The sequence below is a fragment of the Galleria mellonella genome, unplaced genomic scaffold, assembly GCF_026898425.1.
Source record: "Galleria mellonella isolate WM207_F2 unplaced genomic scaffold, CSIRO_AGI_GalMel_v1 utg184, whole genome shotgun sequence".
Taxonomy (NCBI): Eukaryota; Metazoa; Arthropoda; class Insecta; order Lepidoptera; family Pyralidae; genus Galleria; species Galleria mellonella.
In genome coordinates this window covers 7,446,600-7,468,492 of record NW_026442025.1, presented here as the reverse complement: position 1 = coordinate 7,468,492, position 21,893 = coordinate 7,446,600, and the positions used below count along the sequence as shown (strand labels likewise).

General features: G+C 32.8%; 1 protein-coding gene across 1 annotated transcript; it reads right to left on the bottom strand.

Moving 5' to 3' along the window:
• Positions 1-6,637: 6,637 nt before the first annotated feature.
• On the bottom strand, positions 6,638-8,903 carry LOC128200400 (uncharacterized). Its single transcript, XM_052893759.1, has one exon. The coding sequence runs from the start codon at positions 8,504-8,506 to the stop codon at positions 7,817-7,819; it is 690 nt and encodes a 229-aa protein (XP_052749719.1). The 5' UTR covers positions 8,507-8,903; the 3' UTR covers positions 6,638-7,816.
• Positions 8,904-21,893: the final 12,990 nt, after the last annotated feature.

Genomic DNA, 21,893 nt, shown 5'->3' with positions numbered 1-21,893 from the left:
TTAATAATTAGTTATCTACCCTCGACTAAAATAAAAACTGCACAATGGAATGCAAAAATACTAATTAGTTCAACTAGATAACAGTTTATTTTAATATTATATTACTATAGTTTGCAAATCAAATTTACTAATAATACAATTATGTCGCCTATCAATGATATCCGGCCGATGGGCCAAAATGTACGAGAATGTAAAGTGGACTGTATGTACGATAAGTTCTTTGAAATATTTGAGAATGCGAAAAACGACAAGTTGTTTTAAAAGCAGTACTAAATTACCTAGATTCAAAATTAGTTCAAATGACTTACCCTTTGATTAGCGAAAATTCCTTTTACAACATACTCAGATCACTCAGTTCCCTAAAGCATGCTAAAGTTACCTGAGATTACCTCGTAAATGTTATAAGAACTAAGGGTTTCGATCTTGAATCTTCCGACAGACGTTTCAATCTTAAATCCTTTTAAATATTTAAGAACGACACGAGAAATTATCTGTTGTGTAGTTCTTTTATAAAACAAAAATATTAAATTCAAAAACTAGTCACACGATTGTGAAATTAAATGTTATACTTATTAAATACTTTATGAGCGACAACGACAAAACTGTTCTGTTTCTGTATTTAAGAGCAGACACCAACAACTTTTTTTTATCTTACTACCTCCAATCAAAATTATTAATTGCCACATACAAGAATAAATGTTTTTATGAATTATCGAGAATGTTGCCATGCAATTATTACATCTAAAGTGAACAACTGGATAGTACCAAGTAGGTTTATTATCGTGACGTTTTGGTTTAGGTCCTGTAATCTTGTCTGCTGTCAAAGAAGCAGTCTTTACTGAGGTTCACTTTCGCGTTGCAGCAACTGCAGGTTATGCAGATTTACAGCCAGTAACTGACGCTGATTTTGGTATCTTTGTGTTAATCTTTATTATGGATGAAGTACCAGGGGCATCTTCTCTTGACGATGGTATAGTAATTTGTGATGTGGAATTCGTAGCATTATCACCAAACAAATCTTTTGTTACCTCTTGAGCCCTGTAATTCGAGAGACTTCTTGCGTGGGGAGTAGTTGCTACAATTTTAAACTTAGGAGTTGGTAAAAATTTATGAATCTCATACGTGGTTGATTGATTGTCTATATTATGTGGAGTTCCAACATTCGGATTGTTTTTTGAGAGCAACGACAGTAGCAAATTCTCAGTATTTGTGCTCGACCCATCTGAATCTTACACATTTGCATTTGAAATCTCTTGTTCCCTTGATTCATTAGATAAGATAGCAATATTCTCACTGTTTGTAGGATTTGGAAATTCTGACAATGCAGAGGGCGCGGACGCCACTTAAGGAATAGCATCTGGGTTATATGGATATAAACCTGTATCGCGAAACCGATTTGAGATATTGATAATAGACATACACTTCAGCCATACTTGTGAGAGAATGACATTGAAGCTTGTCTTGTTAAAGGTTCGTTCAGAATGCTAACTGACGTATTTAATCAACTCTTGGTCACAATGGTGTTCAAAAGAACGATAAACAGACTTATCCATGGGCTGTAATTCGTACGTGGTATTTAACGGAAGACAATATAAAGTAATGCCACATTTCTCAGCTTCCTCAACAATAGTAAAGTCCAGGTGGCATTTTGCACCATCAAATATGAGGAGACATAGCCCTGATTTTCTATATTTATGCAAATGATTAATAAACTATGAAAGTTCCTGTCGTCATACTTCCTTTTGGCGTCATCTTCACTAGAGAGCCTGAAGGTAAAATTGTTTGGAATTCTGGCTTTAGTCTCTTGCCTTTGAACAAAATCATTGGCGGAATAGCTAAACCTATAGCATTTCGGCAACCTACCACAGTTACACTTTTAGCATGCTCATTCGCTATTGGATGAACTTTTTCTCTTTGGCTGTCAGAACTTCCTGCTGATGGTGCAAAGACATGCGACAATTTTTTCATCGATGTTGTAAATGTTTTCAGGTTTATGTTCAATTCCAAGTTTATCCAGCACACTTTTGTATTTGGAAAAGTGATTGCTAACAATATCTTTATTTAATTTTTGAGCACCAGCTGGATTTATCATCTGTTCTTTACGACGTTCTAATTCAGGGTGTCGTTTGAGAAATAACTTCAACCATTTCTTCCCCGCGGCATTTTTGGCGTCATTGAAAGTGTTTGGAATTTTCTTAATTTTACAGAACTAATGAAAAAGCCTGTACGCGCAACATCTGAAGTCATCGGCACTCCAACATCAGCCAAACGTATAATTCTTCTGACAAGTCCAGCTTCTTGTTCTATAATCAATATAGAAGACCGACCTAGCTTTTGCGTAGTCGAACCACTTGTTAGATGGTTGCGTAGGGTTCTTTTTGGGATGTTGTATCTGGCTGCAGCAGTATATGTAGATAATATACCCCTTTCTACCTTTTTAACAGCTTTTTCTATCTGTTGCGAAGTTCATTGGGATTTTTTATTCCTTGTGGTAGAAGCTGGTGATCCGTTTTACATGATGTTACTAAAAACAAGAGTTTACTATTTTACCGTGATACTTTTCTGTTAAGTGACATAAAACATTGTCCTAATAAGGCCTGTGCCTGTGGCGTTATAAGGCCTATGCATTTTTTGTAGGCTTTGTTAAGGCATAACAAATGGGTAAACAAAATAACAATTATATGAATTACACTGATATTACAGCTTTTTCACTTATGTGAGAAGATGGCTGGCACGTATAATTATCTTATAGACAAAACATAGCACAACGTATACGGATAAAAATACATACTGATGAATTGTCTGATGAATCAGTTAGAAACATTTATATTTTCTTAATAAATTATAACAATATAAAAAAAAAAAAAAACTCTTAGTGTTTGTCTTTATCCTGTCCTTTTTTTTTTAATCTTGGTCACACCTACATGAAAGTAAAATTTTCTGCAAAGTAATTTCGACAAAATGAGCGTAGCGTCACCACTGATCGTTCTCGCGCATTGGCGGCACGCAGGTCGTCACGTGTTCGCATCGCTGAACCACTTATGTAGATAGTAACGCTATCGCGTAGTGTGTTACGGAGATACAGCTACTATGCCATCTCAGACCACATTCTCCTAATAAATAGAATCACACATCATCTTAATATCATCAACTTCAACTCGAACAAGCAGTTTGGCTTTAAACAACAAAGTTCCACTATCTCTGCCATTAAAAACGCTCTTAATACGATTAACCGCGCCAGAGATAAGAAAGAGCAGGTAATCGTTGTCTCCTTAGATGTGAAATCAGCTTTTGACCGTGCTTGGTGGCCGGCTACCTTTCTCAGACTATGTAGTGCTGGCTGTCCCAATAACTTCTCAGCTACGTCCACAACAGAACACTCCAGATTAACTTTGCCGACTGCTCAGCCAATAAGAGGATGAGCAAAGGATGTATACAGGGCTCCGTATGTGGTCCGACACTATAGAATTTAATTTTAGATGATCTCCTTGAAACACCAAATCCATATGGCTGTGAATTGCAGGCGTGCGGATGACATTCTTCTCATCACACACGCCAGTAACATCAAAGAGCTTGAACGTATCACCAATTCTGCCCTAGAAAAAATCATTCATTGGGGTAATCTAAATAAATTAGAATTCAGTCCAGGAAAAACTAAAATCATGGGCATGACAAATAAATCATCTAAATGTAAGATCATCAGTAATAATAGATTAAAATTCATTCATCAAATAAAATATTTAGGAGTTGTAATCGATCATAAACAAAAATTCATTCACCACGCTGATTATATTATTGATAAAACTAAAAAACTGTGTAATAAACTATCTACTTTTGTCAGACCTATATGGGGAATCCATCCTGAAAATATAAAAACCCTGTATCACCAAGTTATCCTATCTATCTTCAGTTATGGCGCTAGTATTTGGTCTGGTGCTCTTACATTCAAATATGTCAAATCCAAGTTTCTCTCGCTTCAACGACTTTTCGCAATCCAAATAATACAAGGGTTCCGCACAGTCAGTACTGCGGCATCTATCACACTAGCACAACTAACTCCTCTTCCGTCCAAGTTACTAGAGATAGCTGATATTGAAAATTGTGAATCAGAGTTCCAAATATCTCACTAACGATACTCACATCGAAACTCCTACCTCTACATCTCAACTCTTACATCCTGCACTAAAACCCTGTATCACCTTTGACGAAATTCATTCTGTGGCGCCATCGGAGGACCAGAAACTTAACACTTGGCAAATATACATCAACGGAAGCAGTTACGATAATCAAGTTGGATTTGCCTTCGTCGTTATACACCGCTGTGGTTTCGAAATAAAAAATTCAAACTTAACGACAAATGTTCAGTTTTTTAAGCTGAGCTTCTGGCCATCCGAAACGCCTGCGAATGGATCGTAGAAAACAAGATTTCTACTACACACCTATACTCGGACAGTAAATAAGGCCTAACCGAACTCTGCAATTCTAATTCACGCGACGCATTTATAACCAGCACTCATAAATTTCTCCTTCACGCACGTCAACTGGGACTCACGACCCACTTTCACTGGATATCCTACAATCATAATAATACAGATTAAAATGTTTTGTAATTGAACAGGAGGTACATTATCTGATAATATATTTTAACTAAGTTACAGCAAGTGTCATTAATCAGATTATATTCTGGTACATGACTGATAGGTGAAGTAATATTTAAAATATTATGTCTTGGTATTAATGTAGTGCTTTTGCAGTATCCAATACAATTATCCGGGATAATCAGCATACCTGTGCCTGAAATAGCTGTCTCATATAATTTTGAATTTAAACAGTCTACTGTTAAAATTTATTCTATTTCGATTGAATATAGAGCCACCAAACAATAAATTCTCCTATTATAATCTTTGTTTTATATTATGCTGTTTTTTTTTACTAATCACCTTCGCCAATAATTCACTCTCACATACAGGTTTCGCATTCACAGAATACACGTTTTCGATGTCGCAGATGTAATTTCCTAAATTCACGGATTTGCAAATTTCTATATTGTCAAAAACACAATAGTGGGATTTGTCTTTAATCATTGCTATATATTTGTTTTCAGGTATGATCAAGCTAAATGAATTTGGTTCTCTAGGGTTATAAGGTGTCGGTAGACTAATACTATGGAATAACACATTATCTGGTATTGACCAGTGGCACTTGCAAAACAAATATAATCTTACTGTTAACATAATAACATAATAGTTTAGAAATACGGATAGTTGGAGCACAATGGTACGAAAAAAATATTTTTATTTTTGAAAAAATCAGTGTACTTTAACTTAATATTTGCACAACAAAACAGAGATCTATAATCAAACTTAAACCTATTTATCTTTGATTTTGTGAACCCCTTCCTGAATTCCACTGTGCCCCAGATCTGGGGTATAATGAAACAGGGTATGGGGCACATTGGAACACGACCTGTGTTCATACCAAAAAATTAATCAATGGTATCAAATCTTTTTAATACCTTGTCAGGAAATGTGTAGATGCTTTTTTGACGTTTAGTTTTTCCAGATAAGGACGGGTTTGGCAAGACTAGTTCGATATCCTCAGCTGAAATCATTGCCATGTTCCGGTCTCTGCTCTACATTCTAAGGAGCTTTTTGATTTGGTCTTTAAATGATTGAATAGCAGCTATTGAAGTAGAAGGTTGCTGGTCATCGATAGGAGGTGTAGTATCCCTTGGTTGTTGCGGTTATTGCTTCTTATCAGTCAAAAGTCTATTTGTCACTTCGCTTGTTAGAAATTCGTCTTCAGCAAAGATATTTCGGTCGAATGGAAAAATTCCGCCTTTTTTAAATTCAGATTTGATATTGCATTGCAAACTAATTTAAAGAGATCACCGATAAATCATATTGTCACTAGAAAATTTCATAAAGTTCCTACTACTTAACTAGAAATATGCCTCCCCCAAGGATCTTAATTTCCACAGATAGTATAAATATATTTTAATAAAATTTCTAGCAGAAAAGTAAATAAAACAATTAAAGTAAATAGTGTTTGTAATAGAGTTGTAGACTTCAACTGACATAATAGATTATTAGCTTCATCTTCTCGTATTGCTTTCTTACTAGGCCCTTGTTCCTGTATATCCAGACACATTATTGTGAAATGTCGCTTTTTGCAGAACAAACATTTAGGGAAACTTTTAAATTTTTTTGTAAAGCTATGATTAGTAGTAAGACAGATTGGATATATTTTCTTAGATTTAATATATTCTTTTCTCTCTTTTAAACTCATCCTCGCAGCCTTGTAACATTCTGAACTGCAATGTGAATCTTTGTTACACCATACACATAAGGTAAAAGTATCAGTAGATGACCACTTAAGGAGACAGAATATTCTTTTTAAATGTTTGACTTTAATTATCATATGAATTCAGTAAGTTTCTTTTTTTGGAAACCCTGTGAAAAGTGTTTTAACATATGAATAAGTATTTCACCACGTATAATGGTCGAATAAAATTAAAAAAAAAATAAAAATATTCTAATATTAGAAATTTAGTAGTTGACCATCTAAAAACTAGAAGATGACCATATTTTGCATCAGTAGGTGACCACTCAGATGCTACAATTTTAATTGGGTTATTTGTTAAATAAAAAGCAAAATAAGATGAAAAGAAAACGTTTTATTTGAAATATAATATTAATAATTAGGCCTTTTTAAGCCTATAATTTAAATAAAAACAAGGTTCTTAAAGCTCCAACAGATGGTTATAAAACAAAAGGACACTGTCAAACACAAAGCGTAAACGTCAAACTTTTTGCCAAATTTATAATATCATATCAAGGAATGTATCTCTGGAACATCAAATACATTTCTCGTAGAACTGGTCTTCTTGGGAGCCTCTATATGAGCAACTACTGCATCCCAGGGATAGTCGAGCACATCTTTATGTTCGGGCCATTTCCACAAACGACCATTTGATTTCATAGATGAGATTGTTGCTGTTTTTTTCGTAGCTTTAAGTACTTTTCCAGGATAAAAGTTACTGTCGTACTTAAATATGACAAATTCTCCATCTACTTTTTGCGGGGGTTTTAAACCCACAATTGGTGATTCTCTTTCAATCTCATTTTCAGACTCAATCACACTTTCTCCTGAAGAGACCACAGCATCCGAGTCTGAACTGGAGGAAGAGAATCGCAGGTTTTTTTTTACTCGCTTTATTTTGGTTGATTCTAATTTTGTGAGAGTCTTGATTCTCTTTAATGACTCTTTTTTTCTTTCTTTCTAAGCTTTTCAGCAGCCTTTTCTACTTTTATTCGTTCAAGATCTTCTTTTTGCTTTAATTTCTTCTGTAGATATTCCTGATAACTTTTTCCTGAAACAATTGTGGGTAATCTTTCCTTGGGACGTGATTTAGGCGTTTCCTTTTTAATATGAGGCTTGTAAAAGAAATGTTTTTAAAGGGACTGGGAACATTATCCGGTACAGCGACAGAAATAGTGCTAATAACACTATTGATACCGGAATTCAATTCATCAGTAACAGCGCTAGTTGATGGTTTTGGCATGATTTCATGCATGTCAGTAGGAGCAATGATGTCCGATTGATCTATAGTGGTTTTAAGTGCACCTTCAACAACGCTAATTGTTGGTGATCCTGGGATTGTGACTAACATGTTGTCATCAACAGTATTAGGTAACGCAGTTGCTGTTGTTTCCATTGTGGTTTCCAAAACACCATTATTATTGTTAGATGCTGACGCATCGATGGTGATGCCTGATGTGTCAAATCCTTCAAAATTCAGATCACATAATTGGGCCTATTCTACAGAAACACCTAACGATTCAGCCCCTGCTAATGTAGAATCAATAATTTGGTTTAATTGTTGTAGTCTTTTCAGTTCATCTTTTGTTTTTTTCCATAAATTGAACAGCGATAAATCAGCCAAATCACCTGACCATTCATCCAGAGTTGCATCAAATGCCACAAATTTTTCGGGACTGATAGATTCGCTTAAGAAATTTAAGCCCCCTTTCAGATAATGAATTTGTTCGCTTATGTCCTGGTTTTCGCTAACATTCTCAAGTGGGACTTTTACCTCCAATGGGTTCCACGGAAATAAGCCACATTTCTTAAATCCATTTGCCAAAATTGATTTACTTATGGTATTGCCCATTACCTCGTGTAATAACTTGGCAAAATCTTTTTTCTTAAGCATATGAGGCTCGTAATTTTTTATTTTATCAATTCTCCAATTTTGTACATGCCTCCTCCAGGCTTCTTTTAGTGGCTTAAATACTGCCACATCCATTGGCTGAATTAAATGGGTTGCATTAGGGTAGAGTGCTACTAACACGATTCCTTTTTCTTCACAAAACTGGCTAGTTTGAAGTGATAAATGAGATATGTGTCCATCAACAAAGAGAATAACCGGTAAAGTTATTTCATTTTTAATCAGCCAAGGATAAAATATATCAGCCACAAATTCAAAGAATGCTTCACACGTCATCCATCCTGAGTCGGTTTTTCCTATGCCCCAGTCTGAAGGAAAGTTATCTGCAATTTCTTGAGGTATCCGCTTATAGCTGAACAATATCGTGGTAGGGGCTAGGGTACCGTTTGCATTTCCGGTTACCAACACAGTTAAACATTCCTTGTCATCAGCATTTACCTGCTGGTAAACATTTTTTTCACCTTTCCTAGCAAGCACTTTAGGTCCTTTTGGTGCTAAAAAAAATGCTGTCTCATCGCAATTAAAAATGCGCGATGCATCATTCAATATATCAGCATGGCCACTATCTTCCAACTCCTTATACACACGTTTGTACCATTCTGATAGGTGATCACCTGTTACCCTGGCTCTCGATGCTGTCAAATTTTGTGATATCCTCTTGGAAATTGTTGGATTTCACCGAATAAATGCCTTTACCCATGTTCTACCTGGTCTTCCATGCTTGAATAAGACACATGGACGTTTTATTTCCTTTAAGTATTTCTCTACACTCACAACTAACTGTTCGGTTGTCACAGGAAAACCCGCTTTTGCCATTTTTTGCACCCAGTCGCATATTTTATGCTCCTCTTCTGGTGTAAGGATGGATGTCGGACCCATTTTTCGTTCCATAGGTGACTTCCCTTTTACTTTATTTGTAAGCGTTATTCTTGGTACACCGAACTTTTTTGCAGCCGTTCGTATTGGTGTTTTATGAAGACGAACATCGTTCACTGCTGCAAGCATTGCAGCTTCAGTATAATTTAGGAATGCGCCCCTTTTCCCAGGCATCTACAAGATGAAAAATTGGTTTTAGTAATAAGTAGACCATAGCCATAAATTCGTACCATACAGTTAGTCAACTACTAAAGAAAATCAATCTATTGTTGAAAGTAAATAAAATAGTTTATTTTAATTAATTATTATATGCAGCATATTTACAAGATACAGAACTTAATCAAAAGTTGACCACCATGGTCATTTACTAGAAAATCATAGTCAATCGGTAATTCGGTAATGGACCACTATGGTCAATTACTAGAAAATCACAGTCAAACGGAATCAGTATTGGACCACCCCCACATCTCAATTTTGTCAACAAATCTTCAAATTTTAATTACCCTGTCATAAATAAACCATAAACGAATAAGAAACGAAAAACACTTACCGTCAACAAGGTGACAAAGTTCCTAGTATTTAGCTTCAAACTTTTTCAATCTCTGCGAATATTGTAACAACAAACGAATTTATTGATTTTATGGTCCGTCACTCCTCAACAAACAACTGGCAGCCATTTTCTATATTTGACAGATATGGATGCGCAATTTTCGCGCTTAGTTGACCAGATGGCAGCACTGACTACTTATTAACGAATGAGTTTTAAAAATTGCCGCGAATTCTTATTATAACGGTTTATGTGCATTAGCGGTCAACTACAGGTACATGGTCAACTACTAGTGAGTTTACCTTATATCTGTTTTTTTTTCATCATCACTAACTGCTGTATCCAAATGCATTGTCGATAACAGAATGACAGCTTTTCTTTTTTTAAGTACATAAGAACACATAGTCACCTTTTCATGAAAACCAAAAACAATCAAATATTGTTCCTCTGACTTATCTGCTGCCATGACATTAGGAATATACGGTTTATTTTTTTATGATCGACATTGGTAAGATTCCAGGATAATAAATGCTTAGCAACGGGTATTGTAGTAAAAAAGTTATCCATACAGATGTTCCTACCACTTCTTCGGCACGGAGCCGCTAATTCTTTTACCACTCTTTCACCCTTATTTTTTTCGCGAATATTATCTGCTTTGCCAGTGTACAGTAAACCCTGCAAAGGCTAGGCGTTCTCAGCATCACAAATTCAACAAATTTTGATACCATACTTAGCTGGTTTTGAAGGTATGTACTGCGTAAATCCAGTCCGACCACGATAAGAATAAATTATGCTGTAATAATAAGTAATGCTCATCGATTGTCAAATTTTCAGTAGGTTTGTACATCTTGGCTAAATATGAATTAAGCATTGTCCACAAATCACGAATTGGAGTTGCCTTATCTTCTTTTTTACGTTCACTTCGAGTATTATTGTCATTAAATCTCAAAAAACACAAATATAATGGAATTTATTTAATCCCATTGTCGCGCGACACAATGGATACGAATTTGAATGCCACATATTAAAAGTATGATTAGCAAGTAACGGTATTTGAATTATTTGCGCCAGCACAAATCAAGATACCGAAAAATGAATAAATTTCAGGTATCGTAACAGGCTTTCATTGATGTGGAGAATCTGGATGTTCTGCAGTATAATCCACATAAGTAGATAAAGCTTTCTTATTAGTGTGACGGACATAGGACATTTTTTTTAAAGTTTCACTTATTGTCAATGTTCCTGTGCTACGATGAGGCCCACTTCTCTGCCGTAAAATATAATGAGCTCCGGTTTGACATTGACTTGGTGGCGTTTTATTCCATAAAGTTTTATCCTTTGTAATAAAACTTCCAACTGGTCCTCGAACTTGTCCTTAAATAAGTAATAATAACAATATTGATTCATTACTTAAAAACAAAAAATATTATTTCAATCATTGTGTTATATTTTATAGTCTTTTAATAGTAGACGGTTTATGAAATTTTTGCAGATCCTTTATTCATTACTCAGACAGCCATTATTATACAATACCATTATGTCCCATATACACTAATGATGTGATCTTACGACATCCCCCTTTCTTTTACCAAAACAAAATTATTTATATATTTAATAATATACAAAATCTTTAAACATAGGTTTCTTAGTTATTCTACCAAAACGAGTACAATTTTAATTTATACTATTATGATTACCATTGTTGCTATTTTCATTTTGTGAATAATCGTTGTAATTACAATACTTAGATATTGACATATTACTATTTTCATTTCTATCATTATTATCATGACTGACATATAAATCATTAGAACTATTATTTAATTCAAACTGTTATAATGATAAATAGTGTTATTATATTTTAATACTTTTATTGTAGCAGAAGACACAAGACATTGTACAAGCAAGACATTTTTGTACAGTGTTGCCATACTAATCTATATAATTCTAACACTTGTTACATCCCCCTTCTTTAACTATAAATGAACTTAATAAACATGATCGTTTAAATAACTTGGAGGTTTTACTATTCTATCTGACCTAGAGGTAAAGTAATGATTTTGATTGTTGTCACTTTGTACTTGTAACTCAATATTATTATCTTTAATTACAGTTTGCTTTTATCATCACAATCTTTACTTTGACCACTATCACAATCTACATCTATTTTCCTTTCTTTTTTAATAATAAGCTTGGACTGATCTTTACAATTATGCAAATACTTTCTATTTCTATCTAGCATTTGTCCATTTTCACACATTACTTTATATGAATTAGGTCTATAATCTTTTTTAATTATTTCAGCATATGTAAAAGGTTTTTTATCACATTCTAATATAACTTTTTGCCCAATGTTCAATTATGGTAACTTTTTAGTGTTTTTATCAAAATATTTTTTCTGTCTAAAACTGTTTTTATACAATATTGTCTGTATTTTTATATTATCATTACTTGGACATGAATATTGTGGTAACAAACCTTGAACATTTCTATTCATTAGCAATTCAGAAGGAATTTTATTCTCCATTTCTACATTAGGAGTGTTTCTGTACTCTAATAATACTAAATACTTGTCTTTCTTTTCGTAATCAGCTTTTTTAAACAAATTTTTAACCGTTTGCACATATCTCTCGGCAAGACCATTTGACTGAGGAAATGTAGGACTACTAGTTCTGTGAGTTCTGTGAATATAGTAATTCCAATTTTTAGTAAATTCTCTAAACTTTTGAATACAAAAATTTGTACCATTATCCGAATAAAAAATATCAGGAATACGAGTACCAAATCTAGCAAATACTGATTTAAATGCAGCAATTGTTACTTCTGCAGATAAATTACTTAAACTTATAATTTCAAAATATTTACTGTAATGATCTACAATAATTAGAAATGGCTTTTCTTTATAATAAAAAACATCACTTCCTAAAACTGACCATGGCTTATGAGGCTTTTTTCTTATGGTCATAGGTTCTTTACTATTACGTTTTTTAAATCTACAACATGTATTACAATTCTGTACCTTATTTTCTATCTCTTTATTCATAGGAGGCCAAAATATACATGATCTAGCTCTAGCCTTGCATTTTTCAACACCTAAATGATTGTAGTGTAACTGTTCAAGCATATTTTGTCTCATTGACATTGGTATTACTACACAGTTATTTTTAAAAATTAAATCATATACAAAAAGTTCTTCTTTGAATGTACAATAATCTCATAAACTGTCTGGTACTTTCTCTATATTATCTGGCCATCCTTCTATAATATATTTTTTTAATAAATGAAATTCTCTATCATTTTCAGTTTCTTTCTTAATTTCTTCTAATCTACAAGATTGAACTGGAATATTTTCTATAATCATACCTACCTGTGCCTCTATTTCTTTTTCCTTAATATCATCATTACTTTTAATCATTGTATTACAACCTAACTACTTAATAATTTTCAACGGTTACACATTACAATCTGATCCTGTATCTAACTTAAAGTCAAGAAATTTGCTTCCTACTTGAAGAGACTCAAATAAATCATTTTTATTTATTGTCCCGACCTCTATAGAACTAATCACAATGTCTGATGATAGGGATTAATTTATCACTTGCACTTTATTTTTATTTTTACATACTCGCGCGAAATGACCACGGCGCCCACACTTTCTACATTGTACATTGTATGCTAGACATTTATACCCATGACTATAACCACACTTATAACACGAACTATTTTTCTTACTTGCATTATGTATTGATACTTCAGATTGTCTACCTTGTGCTGTTTGACTTTTTCCCTTTGACTGGCTCTTATTGTACTCATACTTACTGTTTCTCTTTACTTCTGCTACCTCTATTTTATTCTCTTTTTCAAGTTTCTGCATCTGTATACAAGTTATTTCGAACGTTTTACATATTTGTATACATTTATTTAGATCAAGACCATGTTCTTTTAATAATCTTCCACGTAGGCTCTTTTCTGTTATTCCTCGAATAATCTGGTCTCTAATTAAATGCCATAGACAAGATTGATTTACAGCGCGCGATATTTTCAAAATAAACGATTGTCTTAGGTACTACCATGTTCAAGGTACCACAGGTTCCTCTACTTATTTCTCCGCAATGAGTGAATTCTCGTGTACCAGACGCGACTTAAGTCTCTTATTGATTGAAAGTGATACAAATTATGTTGATTCTATCTCAAACTATATACGAAATAATTTTATCGAATCTTCAGATAGGAATATAGCAAAAATTATCGCAAATATTCAGAAGTCTTTCATAACTCAGTTTCGTTAACGCTATACGAAATGTGGTCGAAAGAAAGAACAGTTTTTAAATCAAAATAACAATTGGTTGGATGGCATTTTCACTGTAAATCAGGATAACATTAACAGTCTCATCGAATAATGATAGCCAGCAAGTTCTCCATAACAGAGGAGGCCACACTTTGTATTAATTTATGCCATTTTTGTACAACCATTTAATTTTAGTTTAAGTTTAGTTGATTAGGCACCTTACTTTGTACTACGTACATATAGTATGTACTGACTGATTCTTATTCTTACTTTTTTTGTGTGAGTTGAGGGAATTTAATATATTTTTTAGCAAAATAAGTAAACTGTATATTATTTTCTCAGCAAACTATTTCTAGTATCATATCTAAATATAATTTAGAAAATCACTTACTAAAAAATCAGAAAAAATACAATGTCGCATCAGACCCAAGATTGCGTGTAAGTTATGCAAGTTTTACCGTTTGCGCCCATTCTGGAAAATTAATTGATCGCGATACATGCTTTTGATATGATGCTAAACAGATTAAAATCATTAAAAATTATACAAAATCAAGACACGATAATAGAAAGTGTGGTATGTAATACTAATGCATATAATTGCATGAGTCGTAAATGCTCTGTGTCTTGACAAAACTCCTAACTTTATGGCATTCTAAAACGAAGGCATTTATTACCATCAATGGGTGAGCGAAAATGAACGGGATTTAAAAGGTAGTATCAAATCGATCAGAAGAACAATTAAACGTAGACTTACAACTAACAAAAAGGGGCTAGTTGAAGCTTTTCTGGAAATTCTGCCAAGGTTTCTCCTGCACACATTTAATATACGTAACTAATATCAAGCAATTATATATTATAATTAATCATATCAAGACTAATTTAGTTGCAGAGGAAATTTTAGTAAAGATTAATTCCTCTAAAAACTACGCATGCAAATATTTCTCAGAAATTCAATCCGTACATTTTAAAGCATCACGTCAGCAGATATCAATTCACACAGGGGTTTTATATTACTTGTCGAATGTCACTAGACTGGATACCTTATTTTGTTCTATTTCTGCCTGCCTGCGTCATGATGCAGCCGCAGTACATGCTCATTTGAAGACAGCCTTAACAGCGTTAATGCGTTTGATGGCACATGAAAATATTAAGGTGCTACACATCGTTAGCGATGGCCCAAGCAGTCAATACAAAAACAAAAGCAATTTCTATCTTTTCACTCAACACCTTGTCCGTATATTGAATATTTCTGCAACAACATGAAATTTTACTTAAACAGCACACGGTAAAGGCCCTGCAGATGGTGTTGGTGCAGCTTTGAAAGGAGCTGCTAATAACCATGTTCTTAAAGGTAATGATATACCTGACTATGAAACTTTTGTCCAAGTTGTCAAAACCAACTGCAACGTTTTAGTATATGAAGTAAGTGAGCAAGACATTAGAAATGATGAAGATTTGCTTCGAAATTCTGTTAAGATTTTAAGTATACCAGGCACAAAGAATATGCATCAGTTAACGTGGAGTACTGAAGAACCCACAATGCTCAATATAAGGAAGCTTACTTGTAATATAAGGAAGCCTGCTGTAAAATAAAAGATAAATGTCCTCATTATCCCTGTTCAAGACGTTCGATAGTACGATTGACCATTGAACGTGATGCAGGGTCAAGTCCAAGCACGACTAATCCTAATCTGATTGAACCTATAATCGGTAACAATTCTCCCGAAGCTAATAAACGTAATTTGAAAGAAGGGACGTGGGTACTAGCCAAGTTTTCAGGAAAAAAGAATTTAGTTTCCCTTTTTGTAGGTCAAATTGTTAGTTTAAATAACGACAACCCTGATGAAGTATCATAACGTGATATCAGGAGACGTAGTCTTTACTTGGAATAACAATGATTACAATGCAGATATTGGCCCTGAAGACATTGTTAGTGTGTTGCAAGAACCCACTCCCGGTAGGCGAGGAGAACTAATTTTCAAATTTGATTCCTATTTATTAAATCATCCCATTATGTGAAAGGTTTGAGGCTTTTTACATAATTTGCAGGTGCATTGCAGTGATGATAGAGTATTACTTATGTAAATGTACGATTTTACTTCTTGGTGAAAAAAAAATCAATCCTTTATTTTTATTGGTTTTAAATTTTTTTTTTCAAATGTTTAATAAGTGATATTGTGTTATTTTTTTCCCAAAGAGTGTTGACGTCAGGCAGGCGGCCGGTCGTAAAACTATAGCCAAATATTTTTGTACTATGGATAAAAAGCATATTACGCCGACCCCAAATAATAATTGGGATAAGGGTAGAAAAATGATGATTGTGTTATTTTTTTTAAAGTTTAACTTTCTTTCTAGAAGATTGACTTTTTAGTTGTGTTCAGAGTTAAAACGCTGGAATCACTTTAAGCATTATTCTCAACTTTACTGTTATAATATTTACGAGAGGATAAAAATGAGTCCTGATTTGATACTCAGTTATTATGTTTAATATTTACTAATTATAGGTACTATTTGATATCGAAACAATGCTGCTTGTGATCTGATAGTTCTAAGAATAAAAGGCCGATTTGTTGTATTATTAGTAGGTAGAATGATTATTGCTAGCAATATACCTGACGGTATTTTTTGACGTCACGATGGGCTATCTCATTCACCTATCATCCCTCACTGGTGCCCCGCCGGTGTGTGATTTATTTATTTGATGTTTAAAAAGAAGTATACCAAATAAATACTGTTGATTTAACCAATTCAGTGTTTTATTCATTACTCAATCATTTTAAACTAAGATGACACAAATTTAATAACTTTAATATTAACAATTACTGTGCAAAATGTAAAACTGCCACATCCATATTATACAGTGTCACAGCCACGTTTAGTAATGTCACGACCGAGGCACAGTTTGTCACAGCCGTGTTTATGTTCCAATTTTTTTTACCTGTCCTGAGGGCATTAAGCTTGTTCATATGCATCAAAAATATGCTTTTGATATATACCTACTTTTGATGTACATCGCAATATGTCGTAAAAAAAAACTCATTTTTTGGGTTATCTGAAAACTATTTAAGAATCAACATACTCGTAATTATTATTAATTAAGATTATTAAAAAATAAATAAAAAAAAATGTTACTTAATATCAAAAAAAGCATTAAAAAATAATATAAATAAGAAAATACTAAACATTGTATGTGTTGCTTAGACTTTTTTGATGTGTTTATATCAAATAAAAATTATAGATATCGAGTTCTTAGAAAATTATTGCTATTAAAAGAATTTTAAGAAAAAATATCTTGACTCATGGATATGTGTTACAGCCAGCTTTAACCGTGACAATTATCTTTGCTGCATCTGTATTACCCGAATATCTGGATATTGGAGGTTGGCACCACAATGTCACTCCTTATATACCTCCAGTAAAACAATGCTACCGGTGCTTGAGGTATGGACATTTAGCTAAATTCTATAAGAATACTGAGCTATGCAGCATCTGCAAAGGTGAGCATAATTATAAAACTTGTACAACTGGAATGGAAAACACTATGAATAAATGAGTATACTTTATTTGCATTATACAATATAGGGGAAAAACAATACAATTAACAAATATAACGACACAACAGTAAGGCGGTCTTATTGCTGAGAGCAATCTTTTCAAGACAACCTTAGGGTGATGGACTAATTGTTGTACAAGTAGGTATTGTATATTTATGAAAATTAACAGAATAAAACATTAAGGAAAATAATTATAAGTATTAAGTATATATAATTAAATAAGCATATTAAGTATCGTAAGTATAATAGTCAAATTAAAAAAAAGATAATGTGTACACTGCAATGGAAATCACTTATGTGATCCACAATGCCCTGTTAAACAAAATTGCTGTAAACAGATCTAAGTTCAGACCTGCTTCTTTTGGAGACATACTTAGCACTGAAATATTTCCTTAATTGGGTAACAAACCTAAAAAAATGTAGACCTGGTTTCAATTCTAAATTCTAATAACAATAGTTTATCACTTTTAATAGAAAGCATAATCGAACTTATTTCACTACATAACACAAAGAACACATCTATTAACACTAAAAGTGTTCTGAATGTTACTTTTGGTAACTATTATACAGTGAAATGCTCAGAACCTTCTGAGCAGTCGACATATTTTTACACAGTTTTTAACTGAACATCATACTCACATAGCTCTTATCTCAGAAACTTGGCTAAAACCACATTACAAGATAAAAATTAAAGGTTATTGTATCGAAAAAACGATTGTGGTAATAACCACAACGAAGTAGCGATAATTATACATTTCTTTGCAAACTATAGCTATTTGTATTGAATTTAATAATTCTAGGTATTCAGTTGCCAGTATTTACTGTACCACCTAGTTTTACTAAAGCCAAATTTTTTCTCGAGTCTCTTCCTAAACCCAATATTATATCTGGAGATTTAAGTACACATATCACACTATGTGGGGTTGTACTCCTCTACTAATACTAGAGGTAAAGACATTCTTGATTGTTTAGATGAATGTAATCTGGTACTACTAAATAATAAGCAAGTTACTACTGTTGGCTCCCATATTTGGAGACCCAATGGCCTTGATTTAACTATGGTATCCCCATCCATATCATTAAAATGCGAGTGGTCGGTTTATGACGATCCGTTAGGAAGTTACCATCTACCGACTTTTACTAAAATATGCACAAAGAACTCTTCATCAATATCGCCAGGTGAACAACATGCACCTTTAGATGAAGTTAATAAACTTTTGTTAAATCGTATAAATCTACGTCTCGTTAATTGGGATCTTTATTCCGAAACTGTTAATAACTTACTCTTGAATTTCGAGTATGATATCAATGAACCGTTAAACAATTACAATAGGTTTTGTAAAATTATTTTGACAGCGTTGGAACGTTCCGTTCCACGTAGGAACTTATCAAATAGTGATGCAAATACTTCAAAGAGGCACAAATATATTCCGGTACCTTGGTGAAATAACAGGTATGCAACAGCTGTCAGTGACAGTAAAGAGCCTTATTTTAGGTTTAAACAAAATCCAACCCCCGATAATTATATAAATTTTAAAAGAGTTCAGGCTGTAAAAAGTTAGTAATTAAGCAAGTAAGACAACAGGGGTGGCAGGAATTTTATACCAAATTTAATAGATTAACATCAATTTCCACTGTTTGGCAAAATATGAGAAAACTAAATTCAAAATAATTTTAAAGATATAGCATGGGTCGATGATTTTTTACGTAAATATACTCCTGATTTTGTCCACTCACCTTTTGATGACAAACAGTTTAATTCTGTTAATTCATGCCCAAAATTTCTCACTGACTCATTCTCAATTGATAAATTATTCAGTGCAGTAAAATCTAGAAAAGATACAGCTAGTGGCCTTGATCACTTGACATACAATATGTTTCGATTGCTGAATAAAATAAACCTTGCTAAACTCTTAAAAATTTTTAACAATTTATGGAAGGACTGTATTATCCCACCAGAATGGAAAATAGGTTGTTTGGTTCCAGTAATTAAACCCGGTAAAGATCCTACAAATTTCAACTCCTATAGACCTATTGACTCCTATTGACGTCCTGTGCAGAGAAATTATTCAAAGAAATAATCGAATAAATAATTACCATCGAATCAATTTGGTTTTCGCCGTAGATATTTAGCGCGCGAAAGTTAAGCCAATTTTTATGTCGATCTTAGTACCGCTTTGAATAACGATGAATATGTTCTATTTTTTTAGATGTCGTAACAATGTCAGTTTAACAGTTCTATCTTCGATTTTATACTCATTTCTACCAATGATACTTATCGAATGGATTTATAATTTTCTTGGTAATAGAGAAGTGTATGTTAATAAATAGTTAGTAAATAGTAAATTAAAAGGACCTAGGTTAAGCTCTAAAGGAGTATGTCAAGGTGGTATTCTAAGCCCGCTACTATATATTTTATATATCTATAAACTTAATTCAATTTTAGGATACAGTGTGAACAACTTGGAATTTTGCTGATGATTTATTAATTTATTTAAAACGAAAGAATATTATAGATATGCACTTAGTATTAAATGAGTCATTAAAAAGACTTGAGAAATATTTTTCTCTTCTTTCCTTTGGTATTAGTTAAACCAAAAGTAAAGTAGTTATTTTTCGTCAAGCTCATAAACAAGCCCCAATATTGTGTATAATAATGAAACTCTTCCAACTTTGTGAACTGTAACAAAAAAAAATTAATAAAAACATGTCTGATCCAGTGGAATTTGTTTAATTTACATAATATAAAATCTATCAGAATTTAAGTTAAGCGGTGGTGTGTCAAGCAATGATAAAGTTGCAGATAAGGGAATTTTTAATCTGAATAGCCTTTCAAACATATAAAAAGTGGAATTCCATCGGGCATTAATAATGTCTTGTTTCAGTTTTAAAATTTCTACGTTTTATCTGGGTTTGCATGTCTCTAAGTGTATTCGCTGATTTTGTTTAAAGTAAGTTACTTTATTGCGACATTTTGTAATGACGTCAAGAATTTCTGTGTTTTTTAAATATGTACTTTGGATATTTTTAAGTTCTTTACCGATGCAATCTTTAACAGCTAGATTGATGATACGTGCGATGCAAAAGTGATTTCTTTTATTTAAATAATCGTTTACGGCTTTTTTCATGTTGGAGGCATTATTTGTGACTATTTGTGACTTTGGGGTCGGCGTAATATGATTTTATCCATATTACAAAAAGATTTGGATTTTAGTTTTACGACCGGATCGCAACAGTTTTTAAATTAGTAACCTCTTTATCTATCGCCTATTTTCCTGTTTTAAAAAAATTTTAATCGATGAAGTATGAGAAACATTATCGTTTAAGTTGAGGTTACCTATAGATGACATCACGCACTATGATTGATATTTCGTTCGACAAGAGGAACAGATCATAAATAGCAGAATTATTATATTTTTTTTTATTTAAAAATATAAATTGTAATTAATTTTACGAAAACATTAGTTGAAATATCGTTAAATTTTATAAACATTTTATCTAAGTATATTTTAGATTTTTTTTCGACTACTGTCCGGTCCCCTATTATCTATCTTTTAACATTTAATTTTTTTCTCGATGGTATTTCATGATGCGGATTTAATGTTTGTGTGTACTTTATAAGGCTTTATAAAGTACAATATTTTTAACTATTTGTAGGGGTTGCAAATCTAAAACAATCATGTCCATTAATGCATCATTTCTAGATTTTTGGTTAATTTTAGTTGGCGCAATTATACGCATTTTTCTCATTCGCTTTTGGATTGGTTCAGTAAGTCTTTCAGCAATAGGTACTACTACTACTAGGTATTATTAGATAAAAAATACTCGAGGTCTTTTCATAATCACTATTCACAGTTTCGTTACTTGGTAAAGCTTGTCCAATTGCTTCACTATATTGAACAAGTGTTTTTTTTTCTTTAAATGATTAATTAGAGTGGATGTATTCCATATCTCTGTATTATCATATATTTGTAATTACAATTACACAGTTTACAGTAAAGTCTGGTACCATTGTCATCACTGTTTTTATGAAAAAAACTCCCATACCACGAATTTTTTAGGTGGACTCATATTGATAAAAAAGAGAAACTGCGAGAAACAATAACTATATATATATATTCACTGATGAATTTTCGCGCCAAACATTGGTCGTTACGTTTATTTCATTTTCCGTGAGTCACAGTAAAAAAAAAATAGTGAGGAGACAGTATTTGAAAGTTTATTAAAATTAACAGATTAAAATATTTTTTATTAATTAATTAAATAATGTTTCAGATACAGTAGAGTTATTTTACGACTATTGTTGTTGTACTGGACGTAAACTAAGCTTACTTTCTCATTTACAATATAAGTAAATCAGTACTATTTTAATTTATTATTAAATATTTGTTAAAAGTT